We start from the raw sequence: 25,403 nt of genomic DNA, 5'->3' as shown, positions 1-25,403 counted from the left end.
CTATGTTCGTCCTTTGAAAGTATTCATGCAGGTGTAGCTCCCAGAAAACTTGTGGATTTCTTCAAGTGCTGCCTGAGGGAGAATGCTGCAGGAGAAGCAGAAAGAAAATAAGCAGACCAGACAAACAAACCTCTTACTCTGCTCTAGTAAGAGGATGTGTAAATATGCATTTATGTACACACATACATAAGCATACATATTCTCAAAATGAACCATTGAGGGTGCACAGACAAAACATGTCAGTATCCTGCTGTTGAGTAGGTCTAAAGGGAGAAAGTTCTATCAAGTTGTTCTTTCTCTACAGAAATATTTATCCAAAAAGGTCTGTAAAAACTGTAATTTGGAAGATACCATCGTGTTTTATTCCTTACCACTTCTGTGTAGAATCTTGGACTCTGAAATACACAGATTTAACCTGAGTGCTTTGGTCAACCTGCCATCTGTTTGTGCTAGGTATGTGCCCTCCTTATCATAAGGCATGCTTATAGATCTGATTCCTGACAACTACTGTAATGGAAAATGAATTATTAATTCTTACATTACAGGAGAAGGAGAACAGCCCTTTTTCAGTCTGTAGAACTTCTGGGAACTTTTGAGAGTATCACAGAGCAAAGCATTTATTGTGAATTATTTTTCTTGTTTGCAATGCAGTATTGTAACTATTTTCCACAGAAATCTCATGACCTTGTTTCAGTTTCTGACTGAAGCAGGTTTTCCAAAGGCTTTAATGGAAACTGTCATGGAAACACAATTTTAAATGTCCTTTCTCTTTAGTTGTTTCAGGATATGAAGTTATGACTTTCTTTCCTTGGGGACTTTAAAATTCCTGTCCTAATCATACACAAAAATACTTTTTTTTAACAGTTTGATTGCTTTAGCACAAGTAAATACAGCTGTGATGTACATACCTTGTTGCGCAGAAATCCTTTACAACACAGAGCCTGGAGCCCAAAGAGCGGTTTACTAAATCCAAATCAGCTCCATGCATATGTTAATTGTTAAGAAATTTCCTAGATACAAATACTAGTTCAGACCTCAGGAATCCAAATTTGGGGAGTGAAACTTGTTTCATAAAAGGGTCATATCCAGGGAAAACATCTATGAAGGGAATCTCACAAAGTTTTTGCTTCTATGTCTTTCTTGGGAAGGGACGGACAAATCTGATCCTGGATATTGGTTTACAGCCAAACTGACAGACGTAGAGGGACTGCCAGTCTTGCCAAATTGGTGAGGCTATTGCTGGGCAAAGGAAATATTTACCTCTTTAGGATGACAAGAACATGCATTGTCCACGGAAGGAGCAGGAAGGCTTGATTCATCTGAACTGCTTCTACTGTCCTCCTAGCCACTGTCTCTGGCTTGAGAGGAGGAAAAAGGTTAGGGAACCTAAGTAAATAAAGTAAAAAATAAAATAATTATTTGTTAACCAACCTCCTGCTTTAAGATATCACTGTCCAAGTCCTGTTACTCACTAAGCTATCACTGGTTTCTGGCATTCAAACATGCCCCAAAGCAGGCTGGAAGAAGCAGAAAGTTTCAGTTTCAGCCAGAATGCTGGAAGCAGAAAGCCCAGTTCCAACCAGTACTGCTGGTTTAGCTAAACGTTACGAATGTACATGTTGGTGCCTTCAGGAAGAAGTGGCAGAGTGTGCTCAGAACCTTGATTCAGGGATTTTCTTAAACTGCATGCAAACTAATCTCAAAATGCTGTCATTTCAGTGTTGTTGTTTTTCCTCTTCCTCTCTATTGCTCTTTGCTTGATTCAAATTCTTGACAGGTGAAAGGCAAATGTTGTCTCCCATTGCTTTTAATACCAAACAGAAGGCTTTTCCCAGCTCCAGCAATAGCTTGATACTTTAGATTTTCTTGTGTAAGAGAACACTAGCAGTAACTATATTAATAAGTTACTTTGTCCATTGTAAAAGATTAATTTGGTCAGCTTTTAGTCTTTGAATTTAGCTTGTTCTCTTAGATCGACGTTGAAAGGAGGTACTGACAGCTTTACTTCAGGAAGTGGCTGTCATTCCTTTCAGTGGAAAGAATTAAGTATTTCAGTGAATAAAGAAGGAATTTGTACTGTTAATTCTCAAGTAATTCGTAGCTGCGCCTCTTAAATGACCTCAGCTTTCAGATTACCTCCCTTCCCTCTGTGGTGACTGCATATGGCCTAAATACACTCAGGGAAAATAGCTTTCAGCTTTCTATGCAGAAGCAGATGTCTCATTTGGTAAGGCAGGCTGTGTGAATATGCCAGCAACTGAAGGAACCAGTCTGATGAGTCCCTGCTGGCCTAGAGTGACCCTCTGTTTGCAGGCAGCCAAATGAGACATCAAATTCTCTTAACTAAATGAAGCATTAATTAGGAGTGTATTGTGATGATTCATTTAAGATGAGATGCTTTATTCTAGTTCCCCTTGACTGACCTGATTCTCATGCCCTGAAACATCTCTGTGCTGGTGTGGAAGGGCAGGACTGTTGTGGCATTCACTCCAGGGCAGTCGAGCAGCCCTAAGGTCAGGCTCTCCATAAAGGCAAAGGATGAGGCTTTGGAGGTGCAATAGTCAATGGCACCAGGGATGGCTGACAAGGCCAGGACAGAGTTCAGGCAAACAATGTGTCCTTTCTGCAACTCCAACATCCTTGGCAGGAATGCTTTGGTGGTCTGAAGAACAACAGTGTTAAAAAAAGAGAAAAGTTTGTTCAGCAGAGATACAATAAAAACAAGAGTTACTTAAAAAAAAATAAGGTGACAGAGAGACAACAAATTGTGCTGTTCACTATGCTAGGGAAGAGTGGGACAGGACCTTGTTGTTTTGTCATTCTCTGAGATTCTAAACAGGCACAGTTTGTATAGAAACAAAACAAAATCTCTCTCCTCTGACGGTCCACACACATCTCTGTACAGAGCACTGTTCTCTGAGAGCTCAGGCTTTCTCAAAAGAAATCAGATGTTTTACTGGAAATCAAAGAATGGGGATACAAGAACATCAAATACTGTTACTACTGGGAAAAAACAAATTTTTAGACTTTTTTTTCCCTTGGCTTTTTCCCTCACATTGTTTTTTCTGTCTCCTTTTCACAACAGACTCATTTTACCAAGCATTGTTTAAAAAGACCTAGTAACAGCCAAGTTTTTGCTGACTCCTGTCACTCACTCCCAATTCCGAATGCATGTGATTGGTACAAGAGCTCCTCTTACCCAGAACTGTCCCAGGGTGTTTATATGTTGTGATTTGAGCAGTGCATCATCATCACTGTCCATCAGGCTCTTCCCATGGACCACAGCAGCATTGTTCACCAGGATAGTGATATCACCCACCTGCAAAAAAACCCAAATTCCTTGTTACAACTAATATCTCTCCTGTGAATTGGCAGTCACCACTAGATCTCGGTATCTATTATTACCTAAATATGTTATTATTTTCCTAGCTTTTGACATTCTTGCTTATAGGGCTTGTAATCACTTAGAACAGGTAGCTGGACTCTATACAACACAATCTGGATGGTCACTCCTCTTTTTTTCCCAATTTTCCAATCTATTTTTTTCCTTATCAATCAGTCATTACTCAGTGCTGTCCACAAACAGTGCTTCTAACACAGACACTAACCTTCTCCCGCACAGCTTTGGCCTGCCGATAGACCTCCTCTCGATTTCCTACATCACAGATGAAATAATGACATTCTGTCCCCATCATCCTGATTTCCTCTGTGGTCTCCTTCAGGCATTTCTCAGTTCGACCCCAAAGGATGATCTGCAGCAAGAAACTTTTGTTAGAGTCAAACTGCTTCTGCTTCAAATCTAAAATTATTAAAACATGCTTCCTAACTTCAACAATTTGATGAGTATCTTTGTTGTGTTTTCACTGCCAGCTCTTTGCATTGTTTCATTTAGAACTAACAATGATTTTCCATTACATGGGGATGGGACTTGAGTATCCTGGAGGTAGCTGCATCTCAGTGCTGATACACTATTTCCAGGTTCTTTACAAGCAACACAAAATGCCACATCTTTAGCCTGACATGACAAATCTATGAAACACTTGGCAAATTTTCTGTATCAAAGAATTTCAAATCTATGCCTGATTTTGCTATACACACACAAAGATAAATTTCTTCTAAAATCCCAGACCTTCCTATATATCTGGTATGTCATGTGCTGCTGCTTCTACATTTGGAGACCGCATCTGCTCTGCAGTAAAACATGTTTTTTCAGCATATCATCTATAACTGTTTGCAGTGCTGTTTGCAGGCTGGTGTCCTAACTGCAGTTCAAACAAGAGATTCATCCTAATACATACATCTGAAGTGAGAAATTTCAAGCATGAATTTATTTTGCAACTAATATATGCAAGATCCCACTTGCCACTCCCATTTAACACAGGAAAGATGATACAATACTGCTTGTACAAAGAACAACTGTGAATATCCATAGAAACAAAACATTTGGTGCTTCCAGCACTGTATTTCAAACATTCATCTACCGATAAGAAGATTCAACCAAAACATTTTTTCCTGGTATATAACCTTCTTTTCTGTTTTTAAGGTTACACACCTGGGTTCTCAACCCTTTCCTAAATGAGGTAAATTTATAATTTAATATAAATCATTATTATAAATAATAATTTAATCCCATTTATAAGTCATTGCCACATCTGTGAACATAAACACACACAGACTGATACAGTTACAGTCTCAAAATCACCAAAGGGCTAAAGAGTTGGTTAACTAGAAACTTCAGAGCATGCATAAATACACCAGAGCCACTTCATGGGAAATCTTATCTCAGGCGAAGTAATTTTCAAGGAAAAACCCATTGAAAACCTTCAAAACTGCAGGAAAACATCTGGCTAAAGATGGAGCTTGTGTATTGGCCTGTCCTCAAAAGCCTCAGCACATCACCCTTAGCTATCAGGCTTTGGCATCTGCACAGAGCTTGTAAAACCAATGGCTATTTACTCACTGCTGAACTCAGAGCTAGACTGGGGGATAATTCTTATGCCTACTCTGCAGACTTGACAGGAAACCAAGAACATGTGAGAAATTTCACAAGCTTTCAGGAAATATTTACAAAATACCATTCAGCTACAAGCACACACATACTTGCTCTCTCTTTCACAACCTACACCTCTGTTGGAAAGGGAATTAAAAAAACATTACAAAATGTCAACCTTAAGCATCAAGTCTGATGCCCACTCTGAGTTTGCAACAGGGTGAACTTCAGCCTCTTAGGACTGGATCAGTCAAATGAGACCATAAAAAATGAGCTGACAAGTTGAAGAGTGGTGGAAGGTAGGAGAGGAAGAGAAAGAGAATTAATGTGGCAGACAAGGCCAGGTTGGACAGACATGGGCGACATGGTCTAGTGTGAGATATCTCTGCCCATGGCAGGGGATTGGAACTGGATGATCTTAAGGTACTTTCCAACCCAAACCATCATATGCTTCTATGATTTTATGACAAGGGGAATGAGGCAACAAACAGACCTCACATAGCCAGCACTCCAGGTTTCCCATTCCTATTGCAAACTTCACTTTAATCTGTTTCAAACATCCACACAGCCTCCTATTCCCAAGAGCTGCCACTGATGCACTGAATGTCAGGAAAGATACATGGAAGAATGGTAAGCAAAGGACGACCTGTCAAAGGAACATCTGTCTGTGATGCAACTCTCGGACATAACATTTTTTATGCCCCAACAGTTACTTTGGGACCTTTAATATCCTACAGGCAAGTCTTGTGAGGTGACCCCATTAAAATCTGGGCCTTCTGGGGAAGACAGAATTTGCTGGTTCTCCTGCTGACAGCATTAACTTCAACACTGATTCTTTTTCCATGGGAAGTTTTTGTATCCTTGACATTGTTCACACTCAGGTGAAAGCTTCAGCCTGAGTAAGAAAAAAGCAGCAAATAAAAGGACATTCTTTTGTGAGAGGAGAAAGTTCCCCAATGACACAAGAGGTTTCCTGCCGTCACTGCTGCTACTTTTTACAGATGGATAAAACTCAGAACTCAATACAACCTGCTTTTGGTCCAAATTCAAGCTTGACTGTTCCTGCAAGACATGTAAGACTTTCAATTTCTCTCTGACATCTCGCCAAATTAAATTGGCAAGGGCTTGCCTCTGGCCTCTGAGGATATCACATCTTACAGAGAGACAAGACTTCTAGTTGCTGCATTAGCCTCCTAGTTGAGGTTTCTGTTGTTCCTGAGCTCTGTCTTTACAGAGGGCTTTGGCTTAGTGTTCCTGTGTAGGCAGTATTTGTCTCCTCTTGCCTGCAGCAGTTTCACCAAGGTTCTCCTATGTCTACTGTTGTGGTCTGAGATTTCCTACAAACCTCCCTGCTCTCCTGAGTTTACCTCCTTCTGCAAAACCTGCAATTAGGTGAGTTGCCGCTTATGAGTTGGAACTGGTAAGTTTGGGTTATTTGTAACATTCTTACTAAATTAAGAGTCAGGGATAATTGTGCATGTTCCCAATGCTCCTGAACAAACCCTTCTGCGCACTGGAGGCTTAGGCCTGGAGAGAATGACTTACAAAGAAATTCCTGCTTGGGACAGAGGAAAATGCAGCGAAATAAAGGAGAAAAGAGACACGGTGTTCTTCATTACACAGCCTGTCAGGATGTTGCACAGCCACCCATTCACGGTTAATTTAATGGTGGATAGAGGAATATTTAATTTGTGTTTCGGATAAGTTCTTGGACAGACAGTTTTCCGTCCTGGAAGGAATCCAGCCCCCATTTCTTCTCCCCTTTCAGCTCTCATCATACTGTCCTGCCAACCCCTCCCTACCACACTAGACACGCTCTCCTTTCAGAGAGTTACTGACCAGAAAATTGCAGAGGGCAGGAGCGCGGGGAGGTGGCTTAATCCCCGTGGCAGCTCCTGGAGGCTCCCTGCCCGCTGGTTACCCCTGGGTGACCCGGGTGGTTGGCAGCCAGGGAGGCAGGTGGAATGTTACAGCAATCCCTTGTGCTAGGGCTATGATGAGAGCAGGGCAGCAGCAGGGCAGGCGTCTTCCTACTGTTGGGTGTAGGAAAGCAGAGATTTATGGTGACAGAGGAACTGAGCACAGCCTCCTCTTCATTAACTTGAAAGTAGGCAAGGGCTGTGACATCACAGCTTAGTGCAGATTTTCCCAGGATTTATTCATGAGCGAAGTTTTGCAAAACAAACCTTATCTCTAGATCTTCTCCCCTCTGGCAAGTCACAGAGCTCCTTATCTGGCTTTAGGAAAATAATTTCAGCTGGAGTGGCAGGCTCTGTAGACACTGCATCCTCTGCTCCCGGAGGAGTCGTTTAACTTTGGACTTAATCTGCTAATGAGACATGCCCTGAGGTCGGAGGGGAGTCAAAAGGAAGGTTTTAGCTGCTGTTGCACTAAGGGAAGGTTTTCTAAGAGAGGCCTGCACTGGCTCCTGGCCAAAAGCCCCAACCCTGGCTGTAGGTTTAAATCCTGATTTGCACTCTAACAGAAGAGTTACGCTTTTGACTGGCCACAAAATCAGATAAAGCCACTAATTTATATAAACAGGTCTAGAGTGAAGCTACTATCAACCACAATATACACACATGATCTATGCTTCCAGAGTCTTAAGTATATTACTGGTGCCGGAGATGAGGTTAGAGCTAATTTTACATCATTTACAAGGCTATTTAACTTGTTTGGTCTGATTTTATTGCTAGCACAATTCATGAGCAGCAGCAAAGGAATGTTGCCTTTTACATCGTCAATTAATTTGGCACTGTATCTTCAGCAAACCCACTGTGCTTAGAACTTATCCCTCCAGTGAACACCACCAGTACTGGAAAAGTGTTCCACAACAAAAGCAAGTCTGAGACTGAACATGTGCCATTTCTTGATATCCCCTTAGATTATCTGGGTTGTATTTTAGTATGGACTTGTTCACTCTTAGTCTTTTCTAACACAATAACATGTGTTGTGATTAGCAGATACAACTTCCATTCCAAAAACTTCTGCAGTTTATGATTCATGAAGCAAACCTCTGTACCAGTTTGGAGACACTGAAAGTGTTGCAGAGAGAGAGACTGCAGTGCCCTTCCTGACTGCTCGCAGTATTGCTGCCACCACAAATCAACTACAACTCCTAGCCATGGATCAGCTGAGATAAGTAGTTGGTAGGTCAACACATTTCATTCCCCCTTTCAGCCTCCTTCCTAGTCCAGTGAAATAGAAGTTGCTGTGTTTGAGCTGGTACCTGGAATTGCACAGCCACCTCAGCCACCTTTGTTCATACAGAGCACCCTTCTGCATTCAGAAAGTTCCTGCATGCTTTTAGGAAGTACAAAGTGAAGATAATCCACTGAAGCATGTCAGTCTTACCCCATGTATTTACAAAGCCCGGTGGTACCAACTCCCAGTTGGTCCTCCGAAGAAATGCATTCCAGTGTATCCCATAATCCTGGCAGGGTTTTGCATATGGTGAGAAAAGCCTCAGAATCATTCATGTGTTTTGCCTGTCAATGGCATGAGGGTTTTCTCCTCCACCCCTTCTCCTCTCTTGCCCCCAGGGCAAAGCCAGACAAGTTCTGTCAGGAGCTGGGCATGGGAGAGGCCTGAAGACAGATGACTGGAAGAGTGAAAGGTGTGGCCCTGCAGTGTGAAACACCAGCCTTTGCTGTGGAAAGGAGAAAAGAACCTGAGGATGCCTGAAGTAGGTCAAAATACTTAACCCAGCCCCTCAGTGAAGCTTACATTGAAGTGAGCAAACAAAGCAGGCCGGTGGCAAAATCTTCCCAATTCCCACAGTGGAAAGTGAGTATCAAAGCTGCAAGGAATGGGTATAAGAGTTTACAGGTAGGCCTGGGGGAATCAGGAGAGTAAACCCATTTACCTGTTCTACCCACAAGCTTTTCTAGGTTATTATTTAGAGGCTATAAAGACATTAGACTATAATAATTGAATTTAAGTTTAATCTTGTCACCATGGTAAACACAAAACACAGACTTCATTATAAACTGCTTTGAGTTCAGGCCAGGAGTAGTTTTTAAGAGAGAAGTGTTAAAAAATTTACTGTATAATGTATAATACAGTAATGAGATTAAAAGTTAGGTCTAAAGGCACTTCAGAAGGTGAGTAAAAGCGTGAATTCCAATTCCTTTAGTCTAGAGTCAGACCTTTTATTACTTTATATGTTGACTTAGCACTCAATGGGATTAACATTATTCACCTGAACCACAGCCAGTTCCATTTGTAGCCCAGCCACCCCTTTCTTCCTCTGAAGGAAACAAAACAGCACCTAAAAATCAGCACAGTATGTGAACACCTGCCTGCTATTCAACAGAGACCTTCCTTGGAAAGAAAATTTGCTGTCTGCATAGAGGTATTTAAGAGCAGCTCCCTCTAAAGAAGCGAACAAATGCCTACTGTTCTCACAGTCAGGACTATTTAAGGACAGGTGGCCCCATGCTGACTTTTTTCCAGTGGTTTTTCCAATTGCTTTCGTCTGCAACATGAACTGGGAGTCCAGACTGCCTTGGGAGCAACACTTCCCAGCTCTGTTGTGTAGAGCAGTTGAGGAAGGGGCAGGGTGAGGGGTTGTTTGCAAGAAGAGGTCACGCAGGAGTCAGCCTTTACAATCCTATTAACGCTGGGACAGGGTCAAACGGAGTGCACGTTCCAACCAAAGCACCAAGTGGCCACAAGCTGTCACCCTGCAAAGGGTCCTGGAAGCTTTTGTGGGGAAAAAGAGGCAGATTTTTAATGGTGAATGTCTGCCACAGCACGTGTTGGAACTGGCTTCTGCTCCAGGGAACCAGAGTGCACAAAGAAATACCCAGCCATAAAATCCTCTGGCTACAAAGCAGAAAGAAGTGGCCTATCTGGGGGATGGGGAGAGGGGTACGGTTTTTCAAGCTGCGTATTTGAGGTAAGGCTTTGTAGATATCTACCAAAAGAAATACAATACTCCACCCTGTAAAAATAACTAGTGTGCAGCCGCCTCTGTTTGCTTGGCATGCCATCCAAATAACCCGCTTCCATATGAAAATGTCCACAGAGTTCTCAGGAAATTGTGGGGAGGGTAAATATGCAGGTGCAGAAAGGCCCTTTGTACTGCGAGCACAGCAGACAGGATGAAGGGATAGAAAGCCAGTAAATAACATTTCAAAGGGAAAACCCAGAAATAGCTGGATCTCTGTGACAGAAATGCCATGGTCCAACAGGGTAGAAGGTTTGCACATTTCAAACACAGCAGAAGGTTTGAAAATTTCCTTCCAAAACCCTGCATTATTATTTTTGCTTACTGCATACGCTTCTCAGGGCAACCGGTTCATAACACAGGGGACATTAAATGTGCACGTAATACAGTTAAACATTTACTAGGACAGAAAGTTATGTTGACACTGAACTGTAAGAGTGTTTGTTTTTGTAGAGCTAAAAACAATCAGAAGTTTAGATCACAGGGTAATGTTAGAGGTAAAGGGACGTGTGAAATTAAAGATGCGGATCCAACGCAGTGTTATTTCCATCACCTGAGTGGGTGAAAATAACTCCTAAAATTGCCTGGTTCAGCCAACGGTGAACTGAAAACTGCTGCTTCTTAACTAACCAAATGGAAAAATCAGACCTAATGTAACTTTACGGAAAAAAAGAATTAAAGAGCAACAAAAAGGGTGCCAATAGAACTGGATTGTTAGAGTTTGCCTCTGTATTTCTGAGATGAATTCTGTAAGAGAGGCCTAATTTTAATCCGCTAAGTGGTTTTAACTGCATCGCCTCCTTGGAGACAGCACTGAGACTGCTGGGGCCAGAGCCCTGGGCAGCCTACAGCAGGATCAGTGGTGCTGGGTTCCCACTCCAAAATGAGCAGCTTTAATCCAGAATGGGAAATGCATTAGAAGCTATGAGGAATGAAGAAAGCCACAAGGAATGTTTACAAGCCTGAGGAAGACCTAGGCAGCCAGACAGGCCCAGCTCTTGCAGGAACATCACAAAAAAGGAAGACTAGGGGAAGTGTTTCAGTTTATTAAACTGAAAGAAAACAGACATGGAAACCAAAGGATGAATAACATTTCTAACACTGTCATTATAAACTACCTTCCAGGAAGGTCTAAAATATGCTCCAGATCATCCACGTGCATAATATGATGCAGCTCGCAACTGAAAAAATAATTTCTCTCACGAGGCTACTGGAGAAGTATTAGGATTTAAAATAGCCCACATTAAATTCGTACATAAACTGAACACTGGCAACAGCTCCAAACATGCTCCCCAACACCCTAATGTCTTTGCCTGCAAAAAAGAGAACTGCTTCCATTTGAAAAACATCTAAAAGCTGTCAAAAGGAGCTTTTCTTATAAGTATTTTAGTCAAATAAAGAATACCGCTTAGAAGAAAGCAATATTTAAATGCTTACCAGTTTCCTGTCTTTTTATGTACCTTTCTAAATGTTATTTTTCAATGGTGGCTGTTGCTATGCAACAGGGCAGAATTTCTAAAATCTATTCGTTGTACAAATGACAGTTTTCAGCACAGATTTAACTCTCTCAGCCTAATAACTCAAAGAAGGAGGATGGGGATGGGAAGACTGCAAGCTCCCAGAGTATGTATCCCTGAGGGGTACAGCAGGGTGATAAGGGTCTTTCACTTACTACACCAATTTTGCCAATACACTGTTAAAATGAAGTAGCTACCCTGCTTGTTAAACACGTAAACAAGCACAGCTCTAGTTAAATACAATGATATCAACATGTAGAAACAATAGTTCTCACCATTACTTTTACTCGGAAATGATCAAGCAATTCTAATCACATTCTGCTCCAATGACACTATTTAAACTGACCAGGCAATCATAAATCAAGCTGCAGCATATCAGTAAGTTACAGCTCCCTGAAAGTCACTATGCTTCGGATGTGGCTGTCTATCACAGGTGTGCTTTTTAGGCCACTGCAATGCAAGATGAAGCTAATTCACTTTAACATGAACATAAAATTAATTCATGTATCACAAAACATGAGATATTGTCCAGTACAATATATAATGTAACCTGGTCAGTACCTAGGATTTAGCTGAGGAGGCGGTAATACAATATTGAGGCACAGTAATTCCTTGATGTGTTCAAAGTCAGTAACAAGCACAGCTTGATGCTATGAGAGTTTTCTACTTACCAGGAGACGGCAGAGCACTGGGGATCTGTAAACTACTTCAATGAAGTGTGCAAAATTGATCCCTAAAAACCAGGCCTAGTTTGGGTTGACTCACATGCACTGTAGAACAATCTTTACTTCCACTGGAAAATATTAATAGGTACATAAAAAGACAAACCCAGACAACCTAAATGACACAATTTGCAGGGGTGCTGACTGACAGCAGTCAGTGGGAAATCCATACCGAATTGTCATGGTTGAAATTGTCCTTAGTAGCCTAGATCCAGAAACAAGTAACACTACTTGGCCTAAATCCGTGACTCAAAAGCAAACCAAAAATATTTTAACTGGTTTTACTGATTCTAGTGGCTAAAGCAGCCATTCTGACTTCATGTATTGCAGCACAGTTCATCCCAATTACACTGACTCCCTTTGACATGGATCTTTTTTCAATCCACAACCAGCGTTCTGATTATTGGGTTGTACAAACAATCTCAATGACAACAGGAAATCCTGTTCTTGTAATAGAGTTTCAATGGTTAAGAATTTTCAATCCATTGTTTTCCCTTTTAAGGCAGTCAGGAAGAGAAACTGAAAATGACTTTACAGGAGAAGGACACTTTTTGAGCTCTCTGGTTTTGCAGAACTGCTGGGCTAAACCAAGATGATGACAGTGGCCGAAGCCACCAGCACAGCACTTCCTCTGTGAGAGCAGTAAACAAGTGCACTGATGTCACGAGGAGCTGGCTGACCCAGTGATGAACTCGGGGCTGTAAAGGAGATACAAGGTGCCAGATCACTGTGCACACGCTTCCCACACACACATGTGGACACACATACACATCTTCACAGCAGAAAAGGTGTCACAAAGTAAACTGCACTGGTTGCATATCATCATCTAAGGAAATGAAACCCTGAAAAACCCCTTTGATGGCTGAATGTTCTGCTTTTGAAGAGGCAAATCTCCTGCTTCCCTAAAGCACACATTCAAATCTAAACACAACATAGACAATTGTCTCCAAGGGGCCTGGATTAAAATCACATAACAAGCAACACGAAGAACACTCTGCAACACTGCACAACCAGTGTACCTCAGAACCCCGAATCAGACAGCTCTGTTCACTGAGACAGGGCTCCTGTGTTTCCCAAGAGTCTTGGAAATGTTCTTACATCATTTCTGACAGCTCACTGTGGTCGGAGCCAGCCCTGTTCTATTACCACTTTGGGAAAGAAACACTTGTACCAGCTGGATGTCTTTAATATTCTACTTGGAAGAACGAGCTCTTCTCTTTAAGGCAGTAAGCTGGGTTTTGTCCTCACTGGAAATGGTTTTTTTTTTTTAAGAGGTAGGGCTTACCGAATTTGAGTTTGTATTCAACATAAAACCAAGCTGCTGGAAGCAAATGTCAGGATTTCCTATCCCTGCTCCAAAATGCCCCAGCCAAGTCTCACTCAGTGAATGTGCTGATCAGAGAGACAAGTTGTCTCTGTTTACTACTAGCAAAGAGATTAAAATGACAAGTCTGAGACAAACACTAATTTAATCTTCACACTGAAAATTTGTGATTGTCCACTGTCATTGTTAATCCATTCTTTCTAAGGGCACTTAAAGGTGAACTGTGCAGTATCTTTACAATATCCACTTAATGAAGTTATTTTAAATCTAGTATATTTGAGGTTTTCCTTAAGGTCCAGTTAAACAATTGTCTAACAATTCCTGCTTTCAAGTAACGTGATGCAAGTCTGTACACTTGGGTGTGATTCAAAGGGCAAATGGAACAAAAAACCAATTATAATTACTTAAAATACCGTGCTTTTGTTGAGTGGTAACTCCTGACTTCTTAACATAGGCCTAGCTATGCAGGAAGCATCTGCTGTTCAGTGAAGCTTCTAAGAAACACTGAAATGACATTTTGTTCAGTGTCTGAAGTTTGCACCTGACACAACTCAGCACTCACAGACATTGAGCTCACAGTTTCAGTCCAGGACTCACTAGGAAAGAAGATGCATCTAAATGACAAACAGTACTTGTTAATGCAACTGGTGGAGCCTGGTATCTGTGCTGACCAAGAGGAGGAATGCTGGCAGTCAAGCCTGAACTCCATTTGCACTTATTTTGAATGGCTGCTTCATTTAGATAAGGGATGAAATATATTATCCAGGTCATACAACTACCATCCCACCTTTATACCTTACATAGACTCATCCTAACCTGTGGCTAAAAATATGTCATATTACAGGATAATCACCCTGTATCAGCCCAGGATCTTTCTGGGCATCATTTTTACACCACCTCACAAGATGTATAATTGTATGTTGTTTAAGTGTACTCAGAGGTCCAACTGCCACTGATTACATACTGAGAGCCAGCTGTATCTCAGTCACATATATAAAGCATAACTGATTCAGCAGAGCTGCATTTGTGCTTTCAAACACTATTTTATTGCTGTAAGTGGAGCACTGCAACATTTGTTCAGGCAGTGTTAGACAACAGAAACCCCAATGTTACTCAAAACAAGCTCTGTGGCACTGTATTCAGTAACTTGTAATTAAGGTGGCAGCATAAGGGTGGCTGTCCACAGAATCCTTCTGTAATTATGCACAGTTTATGCCTAAGCTAATAGGATGAACAATTTAAATTAGTTACAAACTCTGGCAAGGTACCCATCTATTCCCAAGTCTATTAATTAGAATCAATTTAATCTCCACTGGAATAAAGGTCAAACAACACGGATCTGACCCTTTTCTGCTGGTGTCAGTGTTATCAGCTAATGGATCTGGCAGTGCCTGGGTCTGACTTGTTTGACTCTTTAGCATGTTGACATAATGCTTTGAAGAACAGGGTCTGGGCCCAGCTAAAAAGATCTCTCTAATAATTTCTGCTTTATATTCCTGATAAGCACACAGGTTTATGAATTCCAGAGTTTGTTCTCTCTCGGTGGGCAGCTCTGAAGCTGTTCTCAGTCTCCCTTTCCTACACAATACCTTACAGGAGCAATGGTATTTGATTTATATGTTCAATTCAGTCCAGAAATCAAAGTGGAAAATGAACATTAAAAACTAACCAACATTTGGTAATGGATCTTAAAGCAAGCACTCAAAATCAATAAGCATCAGCTGACATTTTCAAACCATCCAGAAGGAAAGATACAGAATTTCTACATGCTTGTGCAACGTTTGTGGAAGGAAACAAAGGAAACTACTGTCTTTTTTTCTTCTCCCATAGTTCCTGTAGAATTAATGACTACTCAGTGGAGTTCATCATCATCATCTATTTGTCCTAGTTGTCTTGGGAAAAATGTCCTAATACTTTCACACCTCTCAGCTTACTGTAAGGCTGTGTTCCTGGTCTGGCTCTATGATGTAAAATCAGCTAGCTCTTGATGTCCTAACCTTGTGTCTGTTCTCTTTGAATGCTGCTGATCTGTTTGAGGAATGTAATTCAGAGTCTATTGAGAGTTTTCCAAGTGGATTTTTACTATCCACTGTACAATATCACCCTATCAAGACAGGTTTCCACAGCAAGGTAATAAATAAATAAATACATCTATGTATCTACCTTTGATTCCTTCTGAACTTTTTAGTCAGAATGCTTAGAAATGTGTGCAGGGCTTATGGTCACACTTAAAGCAAATTGCTCTGCCAGACTAATGAGACATTAGCTCAACAGCATGTTGAAGTCATTTTATAATGCCGTAAAACCTACCTATATAAGTCAGTGCTTCAGATGGAAATAGTGCTACATATCTGAGACAACTTTTTCCTAGCTGTGCCAGACTCATGACAAAACGCAACAGAAATACAGCAGCACATTTACAAGCCACAGTAGGTGATGAAAACACACAAAAGAGGAATGGATCACTTCAGGTAAGCAAGGTGAAACATCATAGACGAAACCCATCTTGTCAGCCATGCAATTCAGAAAAGCAGCCTTGTGCTTTTTTGGTACAAGTAAGATGAAGATCACAGAATGACAGAATGGTTGAGGCTGGATGGGACCTCTGGAGGTCATCTGCCCCAACCCCCCTGCAAGCAATCCCAAACCTGCTTCAACCAGGTCAACTCTCACTTTGAATCTCCCTGCTTCCCCTTCAAGCTTTCGAGATCTAAGCTTCCGTATTGGCATTCAAGGCTGCTATCCCCACATTCCTGATTCACCTTTCATTTAGCATCAGATCTCCTATTGCAGCCTTTACCTGCCAGCATTAACTTTTAAAAACCCCTTTGTGCTTTCCACCACACTTTTCCTAAAACTCTTTGTTGTTGCTCTTCAAATCCCACCTTAAAACTTCCATTGCTGTGATGCCTTTCCAGAATCTTCAAAACAGCCAAACGAGTGGTGCTGAAACCACCACCAGTACAGACTCCTGTGTTTGTATTCAGTTGTTGCCTTTTGTTTCATACCTGTGCTGGAAATTCCTGAGGTAAGCATCGTTCTAATGTCCTTATACAGCTCATTTAGTATCTTTATGCTAAATAATTTCTGGTGCACGAGTGGGTTTCTGAGGCGCTACAACAATGTTAATATATGACCTCATCTTCCTTACTTCAGGATTTCTTACAGCATTGACACAGTCCTTAGCTTTTGTTGGAAGCCTCATTTAACTGTCTTAGTGCCAGCTCTTAAGCATTCTAAGAAGTGCTGGATTTTGGTGTGCCAACACAGCACAGTCTCACTGGGATAATATTTTCACTTGACATCACTGTATCCTGATGTGAGATGACAAGCCTGTTACTCTGCAAGTTCCACTTCTTGTTAACATTATTTATTCTCCTTACAACATACCCAGTAACAAAAGACAGGTATGTTCTAAATTATAAGCTAAAACAGCTCCGTCCTGAACGCTGCTTCACAGACATCAACAGATCTGATAGCAGATAAATTCTGTTTACACTTGCCAACTAGAGACATTTTGTGAGGGTATTATTCAAAGGGATGGCCTTGGCACAGGCACACACAACAGGCTCATTGCCATCTGAGCCTGGGACTTGGAACAAGGGCTCTTCTGCCCATCCTTAAATTCAATCAACAAGGAAGCATGCTGCCAGCAGGAAGCTGTTAAATAAAGCTGCTGTCAGTATAGAATCTTTATAGAAAGAAAGCTTTTCTAGAGACCATAAAGCCACTCAATCAAATATATGCTCTCACAGTTTACTAAATGTTTCAAGTTAATATATTATTTTGCATGACATGGAAAAACATTCACTCCCCAATTCTTTTCATGTACTTCTGCTTACTGCTAAGTTATGACATAATCTTACAGTGAGCTATTAGAGCAAGTGCTTAAATTTAAATAAGATTAAAGTAACCATCATTAAAATATGCCTGAAACTGTTCAGTTCCTCTGTTTGGGGTTTTTTCAACCACACACACAACAGGAGAGATTAATTACCTAGAACCTGATGTGTGCGCTGCTGGTAAATATTCTCTTATTACTACTACTACTATTTTCTTACCTGCAACATAGAAAATGCAAAATTTCCTTTGAAATGACAGTATTTTTCACTTTGAGACATGTCAGATTGCTTTTTCAGATGCTTATTTGCATCTCTAAATCACTACAGAGAAATCCATTAGCTACACAGGCTGTATGTCATTCTGGTGTCTCAGCAGGGCATAAAAAGCATTCAGGATGTGGACAGATGGTCTCTTGACAACGCTTAGTACTGGAACCTAAAAATATGTATGTAAATTTTATGCTGAGCCTTTTAGAAATGATCATGCACCAGGCCAACTCAACATCTGTTTGTGCAGCACATTCACATACTGAATTTGCATGGGGTAAAGTACATTGGAACTGTGTCCATTTCTTTTATAAACATACTTTTAAAGGCTTTCCGATTTCTTTATGTTACAGCATGGTGCCTGTTAAAACCAAGTACATGGAGATTAATCGTCTTCCAGGAAAAATGAGTTTCTCTCAGCTCTGAAATGATGTAATTTTAAATCAGCTCTTTTCCGTCTATCAGAACTCATCTCTGGGGTAGCCAGATCAGGTCTATTCATGTTCTGCACTCAGAATGAATTGCAAGGTACATGTCAGAAATCAGTTAGTACTTGCAGAACACAAGTGTCTACTTGATGGCTGGCCCAGCTGCAGTACATTTAAAACCTGACAGGCAGCAAGCAGTAGGGCTTCCTGAGTTGACTTCAGGTATGCTCTCCTCTCTTCCCAGCTCCATTATCAGCAATGATACACCCTTGTACATGACCAAAGAAATGTTTTTAGGTTTGTAGCCTAGCTGGATGAAACTCCATGGCAGATTAAAATTCCTGGGCACTAAGAATTTGATGTCAGGTTCTTATTTAGGCAAGAGCTAACTCTCAAATACAGTATAGTAAGAGTATTCTGCAGAATCTGAAAGTGAAATCAGGGATGAATGTTGAGAATGACCAATATTTTAAAACATTTTACATTAAGAACTCTTACTGAAATCTGTGTGAGATGCTGTTAGCTTTCGTCCTACACGTTTAAAAAGGTCACAACTCTGAATGACTTTGAGCATCAGTCTCAGTATTTTGCCCTCTCTTCAGGAGATTAGTATTCATTTCCTTTCCAGCTCTAGTCACAATGCAATTAATCTTCTATCATATAGCATTGGTTTAAGTTACAAATGAGTATTTGAAACTTATATATACTTACACAAACTTATATATACTTACACAAACCAGAACAATGTCAACATGATTCATAAAGACCAAAGTGAAATATTCAGTGAACTACAGATGCTGTTTGTGTAACTAATGTGGGAGGAGCATGCCATTGGAAAAACTCATTTCAAAACTTGCCAAATCTCCCATTACTGGGAATACAAGGCTAACATCTAAGACTCAATACCATTTTTTACATAACCTCTCTGCAATACTCTCATCCTAACCACCATTTATAGTCAAAAATCTCAAGCAGCTAAATCTCTCCAACTATACAAGACTCTCAAGCACCTGCAGCTCCTCTGTGGTTTTCAGTCCTGTTGAATTCAGTGGAACACTGTGGGAAACTGGCCCTGTTTCAGCAGCAGCGTGGGCTTGCACAGCTCTCATCCCTTCCATGGTGTTCCTTCATCCACTGACTTCTTATTACAACTCAAGCAGCACATTCCGCATGAGAGGGAAGCTTCCGTTTGGTGCTGGTAGTGGTGATCCCAGCTCCCTGCCATCCTGCAAGGGCTCCTGTCTGTCCTGCTACTCCAGACTGCTTATCTCATCACTGCACAGGCATGCAAACCCTCTGGTCACAGTCTCATGCAGGACAGGAAGTGGACGTCCAGAGGACAAACCAGTGAAAGGAGAGATCTTCCAGTGTATTTATTAGGTAATTTCTTGCACAGTGAGGAATCTGAAGAACTGTTCAGCTCCTCTCTGCACTACTGTCACGCTGACCCAAGGGCTGTTCCTAACCCATTGGGTATTTTTGAGGCATCTCTCATGCCAGAACAGCCCTTATTCCCTAGAAGCCCTCTGTTTCGTTCAAGATCTACGGTTACCGAAAAGCTAAACATACCACAGCTGGAGGGGAAAAAAAGAAAGCCAAATAGGAGCACAGAATATACAAGCTGTGAAAGAAACTGAGACCACAGAACTGACCACAAAGGAACTCTAGGAAAGCCCTGCTGTATAAGATCCCTTGTAGATATGCTGCTGAAGATCCATACTGCTGATTTCTGAGCTCAGAGCCCTCCATGTAAATAAAAAACCTAACGAATATTGTTTTGGGTTTTGACCATTCTCCTAATAGGAAAGGCCTAAGAAACAATTCCAAAGTCACCGTCAGATAACTTTGAATACTAAAATACATACACACATTGTGAATCTGTTTCTATCCTATAATTATATCTTTTTTAGTTACTTTTTTAGGTTTTGGTGACATTTAATAACCCAGAATGTCTAAGAATCAAACATCTCTTTCCTGTTCAGTCAGACCTCAGATTAAACAATGTGTGAACAAAGTAAGTAAAAATTACAAGGAATGTTTTTAGATGACAAGGAAATGCCTGAAAACCTGACAAAGAGCAAGACATGCAAATGACACACAAAAGACATACGAATCAAAACTTCATCACTGGATATCATCAAAACCAGGGCTGACAACTTTCTGGCAAAGGGGCTGTAACAGAAAATGTTGTAGGAAAAGCAAATGGCTTAGAGGAAACCAGAATTATTTTCCAACACTTAAGCACCAGTGAATGAACCCATTGAGCCCCTACATCCCTCTGTCTACTCACATCTGTAGAGGGCTGTTCTTCTACACAAGAAATATTGTTCAAAGGGGCCAGTCTTTCCAACATTAACTCGTTTATGCAGTATATTTTTTGCAAAACACCATTAAGCTTTGGAACTGGATTTTTATTTTGTAGGCATTAAATCATAAACTCATAAAAATCTCTCCTTCTCCTGTTTCATTAACACTGATCTACTCTGCCATTTTGGCTCACCACAGAAAATCAACAGGTAAGAGCTTGAACAAAGCTCCCAATGTGTAAGCCTGAGGCAGAGACTGTTCATCCAGTGCTTTTAAGGTGTAGCCAAAAATATCTCAAGAGTTAAAGCCTACAATAGTGAAGATCTTGGATGCTGCAAGCAAGCAAGAAGGTACCAAAGGCAGTAAGTACGTTTCTGCAGTAATTCAGCCACAGCAAAGTAGCTCCTCAGCCAGCACTTCTGAATCTGGCCACATCTCTGAGAAACAGCATGAAAGCTGAATTACAACACTTGAGTACTTCCAGAGAGCATTCAGTGCTATCCATCCTTCATAATAACACTAACATGTCCCTTACCATCTGTAAACCACTCTTCCTCTGCATTCAGCAAATTTGCATGCTTTTGGTTTTTGCTGGAAGTGCTACAGGAAGCATTTAAATACACAATGCCTCCCATGACCAAGGAGTTTCTGAAAACTTCTACCTGAAAATAAAAAGGGAATATGGATCATTTGATCTTAGTATACACCTGCACAAAGATGACCTAATGGTTAAAGTTGCTCATTGCCAAAAATCACTGGTTGTTTTAATTGAAAACAAAACAGAGGACACACACTTTCAAAACTGGAAGTACAACTGCTACCGACCACTTTGTCCCCTTATTGGCCATCTCATCAGTGAGGCCAGTGAACAACCATGAGAAAAGACACAGCATCTCAGAAGGAAATGTCTCCTGGACATTTCTCTGTCCAAGTCTCATTGAAGGCACAATGCCAGAGGAATGGATTAAAAGAACAGGATTAGAGAATGGGAATCAAGATGGATTTGCATGATCATGCCCAGCAGAATTCTGCTGGATTGAGAATTTCAGTCTCCATGCTCAACTACAGAATAACAGAATGAACCAATTTGGGAAAGACTAAGATGATCCAGTCCAGCCATTCCCCAGCACTACCAAGGCCACCACTAACCCATGGCACTGAGGGCCTCGTCTACACAGTGTGTGAACACTCCAGCACTGCCCTGGGCAGCCTATTCCAGTGCCTGAGCACCCTTTGGGGAAGGAATTGTTCCTCAGCTCCATCTAAACCTGCCCTGGTGCAGCTTGAGGCCGTTTCCTCTTGTCCTATCAAGAGGAGGTGGTTGGGAGAAGAGATCAGATACCTCCTGGCTCCATCCTCCTTTCAGGTATCTATCAAGCAGAAGACACTGTATTTCCATTTATATGAACTTTTATTTGAATTTATTTCTTGCCATCTTCATAGCTTTAACTGCAGGATCAAATTTTACAGTAAAAAAGTTGCAGATGTGACTATTCATAATCTTAGTCAGATACAACACTTGTCATCTGACACAAAAACTGCTCAGATAGACCTCATTCATGACTAACAAAACCAGCCTGGGAAAACAAAGATAGAGTGCATGATGCGATCCAATCCAGTCTAATTATCAGAGGAAATTTCAGATGCTAACAGCCTCAACTAACCTATCTTTCAGAAGATTCTAATCTCAAAAATATGGTTATATATCGCCGCCTACCTCCAAAACTCCGTCACTATGTCTGTGTGCGCAAGCGCGTGGTGGGTTACGCTGCACACCCCCTATTAGAATCTGAACCTGTATGTTCCTGTTTCTGTTCTTCCCTAAGTAACAGTGTGCTTGGCCTCAGAATTTCAGGCCTTTGGTGGAAATGTTTTTCTAAACTTGGAATATTGTGACTATGAATCTGCCATACATTAATGATGCTCAATAATTCAAGCTTTGCTCTAACTGTAAAACAACCACGTAAGAAGCCAACAGAAAAATACAATAGTGACTTTTGACAGGCCTCACTGAGGGATGACTTGCTAGCCACTTCAAGCCTTTTTAGTTTTCTGTTTGATTGTCTAAGGCAAAGCATAAAATCAAAGAGTAGCGCTGAACAGAGGTCTTGTGTTCTACATGGAAACTGCAGCACATTCACAAAGGCAGGGCTGAGCACAGAAGGCAAGAAAGAAACGAAATCTCAGCGCAAAGGAAATGGAAGCTACCACATCCAGGTAAAACCGTCCTTAAAAATGTGAAGGAAGCCAAGAATAAGCCTACTTTAGTGTTGCAGGGAAAATGTGCCACTACCAAAGGCAGAAAGGCAGTGCCACTGCCAGAGAGCATCAAAACTTGCTGAGTGCCATATTTGACTTACTGGATAGCCACGACGGAACTGAAAGGAGAATCTAATTTCAACTCAGTAAAAGCAAATACTGGATCACCTTGATGACAGACATGAAAAAACCCCACATAATGCAACCCCTTCAAAGTTCTAAATAGTAACTAGGAACCACATAGCATTTCACAAAATCACAAGGCAAGTACAAAGGTTCCCAACAATCATTTTCCTTTATCTTTCCTTCTAAGATACATAGAGATGTTATAGATAAGACATACAAATGAACTACAGTATGTTAGTCATTTCATCCTCAGCTCTGTATCTTGAAGAGCTCCCTCTCCTTTGGCCCATGTCACCAAGTTCATTAGGGCTGATGGTCGTTCAGGGTCCAGCTCAACTACAGCTAAAGCAGCTCTGGAGCTAGCTGGAGAAATGGTGGTGCTTCAATACCAGAGCTCAGGCTAGCAACCAGCCGGGCTAAATAAATAATGAAGCATGATATTCTAACAGATAATATAAATACACCTCCAACAAATTGCTTGGGTCCAAAGGTCAGGCAACTTGTTTGCTCTGTGTTCCAAGAATTTGTAAATCTCAACATGATGTTTAAACACAAACATCTACAAACATCAAAGTTCAATGCTGACATATTTTACACCTCAAAGTTGCATGCCAAAATAGCTCTATACCACACAGAGAAAACTGCAAAGCATGTGTAAGGAACTGACAAAACAGTATGCAAATTTTTCTTTAAATATCCTCTCATTCTGTATTTTTCTCCTTCTTTATTCTCTCTTGACTTTCATTCATCCTTTCTCACACAGAGGAGTATTTATGCAGCTGTCTAATTTCATGATTCCTGCCTTTCATTACCCATAAAGGGGGAGATGAAACTTTAAATCTCAAGCCCTGTTTCAGGGTATGTGTGGGGTTTGTATTCCTGATTGAGTCACACATATGGAGGCACCTGTACTTATGAAAACACAAGGTTTGAAGGTAAACCATCAGTTCCTGAGCTAGAGAATGGACACACCAGCTACACGGGCATTTCCAGGCTGTTGTGCAGACAGACCAGGATCTGACACTCTCTCCCTTTTCCTCTTCCCTAAAGGAAACGTGCAAACAATCTCACAGCTCCTACTCACATTGTGTTTTTCTTCCTTGCTAGGTTCTCATTCATCTTATGTTTGAACAGCTCTGGACTGGCCAAAAGCAAAAGACAAGGGATGTCGGAAAGCACAAGAAATGAGTCTTGCAAGTGGAAAACCACTGAGGTGAAACTGAACCCTTCTCCCCGCGTTCCCAAGAGCCAGAGCTGCATACATCATCTGCCCCTTTCTGAGTCAAGGCCCCTTGGGGGTGACAAGTGTAGTGTCACTTTGGGTGACAGGCAGTGGCAGTTTGGCTGTGCCCAAGGAGAGCCTGAGGCTGGCACCAGAGATCAGCTGCACCCTCCCTGCTTGTACCCAGTCTTAGCAACCAGGGAACCAGGACTGCCAGGAAGCAGCCTATGAATAGAAATGCAAGTGAGCACTAGCTTCACGCCTGGAAATCACCTAGCTCTCCTCTCCCTGCCACATGAAAACCTTGGCTGGAGCAAAAACCTCCACTTTGTCAGCAGAGAATTCACAAGGGAAGCCCTTTCTCACTGTCACATTTTCTTTGATGAGCTGGGAAGAGACAGGATGCAGGGAAGGAGGAGAGTGGGCAACTTCTGAAATGTAAGTCAATGTAATGGCTCAGCACGCTGGGTTTTCAAAAGATTAGTGCCCCGTCTCCCCTCTCCAAGGTGATCCCATCAATCCCACCCAGAGAAAAGGCTGTTAACATCTGAGTGGAGGGCTCCGGGGCAGAGCAGAGCAGCAGGTGGGAGCTCCCCTCACACCCATGCTCACCTTCCTGGCTCCTCGCTTCGCAAACTCCCTGGCCAGATGCCGACCGATGCCTCTGCCGCCGCCGGTGACCAGCACGTTCTCCCCAGACAGGTCCCGGAGCTTGGGTGGCAGCACCATGCACACGGCAGCTTTCACCATCAGGTAAACCATCTGCACAGGGAAAAGCAGCAGAGCGCCCAGCCACTTCCAAATCATCCTCTTGTTCCAGGCAAGCCAGGAAAGCAAAATCCTCTTCCAACCCTTCACAAAACCAAGTTGACAGAGAAAGTAATCCAATACCCTTCACACACCCCCAGATGGGCGACAAGTCTTCCACCCCCTTCCAAACCCTGGGGGACGAGAGATTCCTGGACTGGCAAAAAGCCTTCTCTCCCCCTAAAAAAATTGGGGTAGGGGTAAAGTAGTACAGAAGACCAAGTCACTCCCCTGTTTCTTGATGAGTGTCCTCTGGGATTGTCACATGCAGGTAAAATGGTTTCCTTGCTTTTTAATTGGAAGACAGGTTTTTTTAAATTGAAAGAGAGCAAAAATAAGGTGAAATTAAAAGTAACTATCCATCCCTCAGCTTCAAGGACCAACATAAAAATCCAATATCCAAATGGAAGGCTTTTATATTTGGAAAAATAAAATAAAGCAGCCTATGTCTCCAAATTTCAGCCTGCAGTGCCTTCCAGGCAGCTCATTTCTATTCTTAGACTCAGGAAATTGCTTAAATAAGACAGAACTGCCAGGACCTTCTTTTTAAGAAAGGCTCAACTCAGGGTAAGGTTGTTGGTTTTGTTTTCATATCTATAAATATCTGTAGCCGTTCTGTCCTGAGCCGGTTGCAGAGGTTG

At 41.6% G+C, this 25,403-nt stretch overlaps 1 protein-coding gene across 1 annotated transcript; it reads right to left on the bottom strand.

The window, feature by feature from the left end:
* DHRS3 (dehydrogenase/reductase 3) lies at positions 1-24,777 on the bottom strand (the record flags this gene model as incomplete). The annotated part of the gene is made up of 6 exons (XM_080631218.1): positions 24,568-24,777; positions 3,609-3,752; positions 3,200-3,319; positions 2,424-2,662; positions 1,261-1,386; positions 1-85 (listed from the first exon to the last, which is right to left on the bottom strand). The coding sequence occupies exons 1-6, from the start codon at positions 24,760-24,762 to the stop codon at positions 1-3; spliced, it is 909 nt and encodes a 302-aa protein (XP_080487344.1). The 5' UTR covers positions 24,763-24,777.
* Positions 24,778-25,403: the final 626 nt, after the last annotated feature.

Source organism: Psittacula echo, assembly GCF_963264785.1.
Source record: "Psittacula echo genome assembly, chromosome: 17".
Lineage (NCBI taxonomy): Eukaryota > Metazoa > Chordata > Aves > Psittaciformes > Psittacidae > Psittacula > Psittacula echo.
Note: the sequence above shows the minus strand (reverse complement) of the source record. Positions and strands in the feature narration are given on the sequence as shown.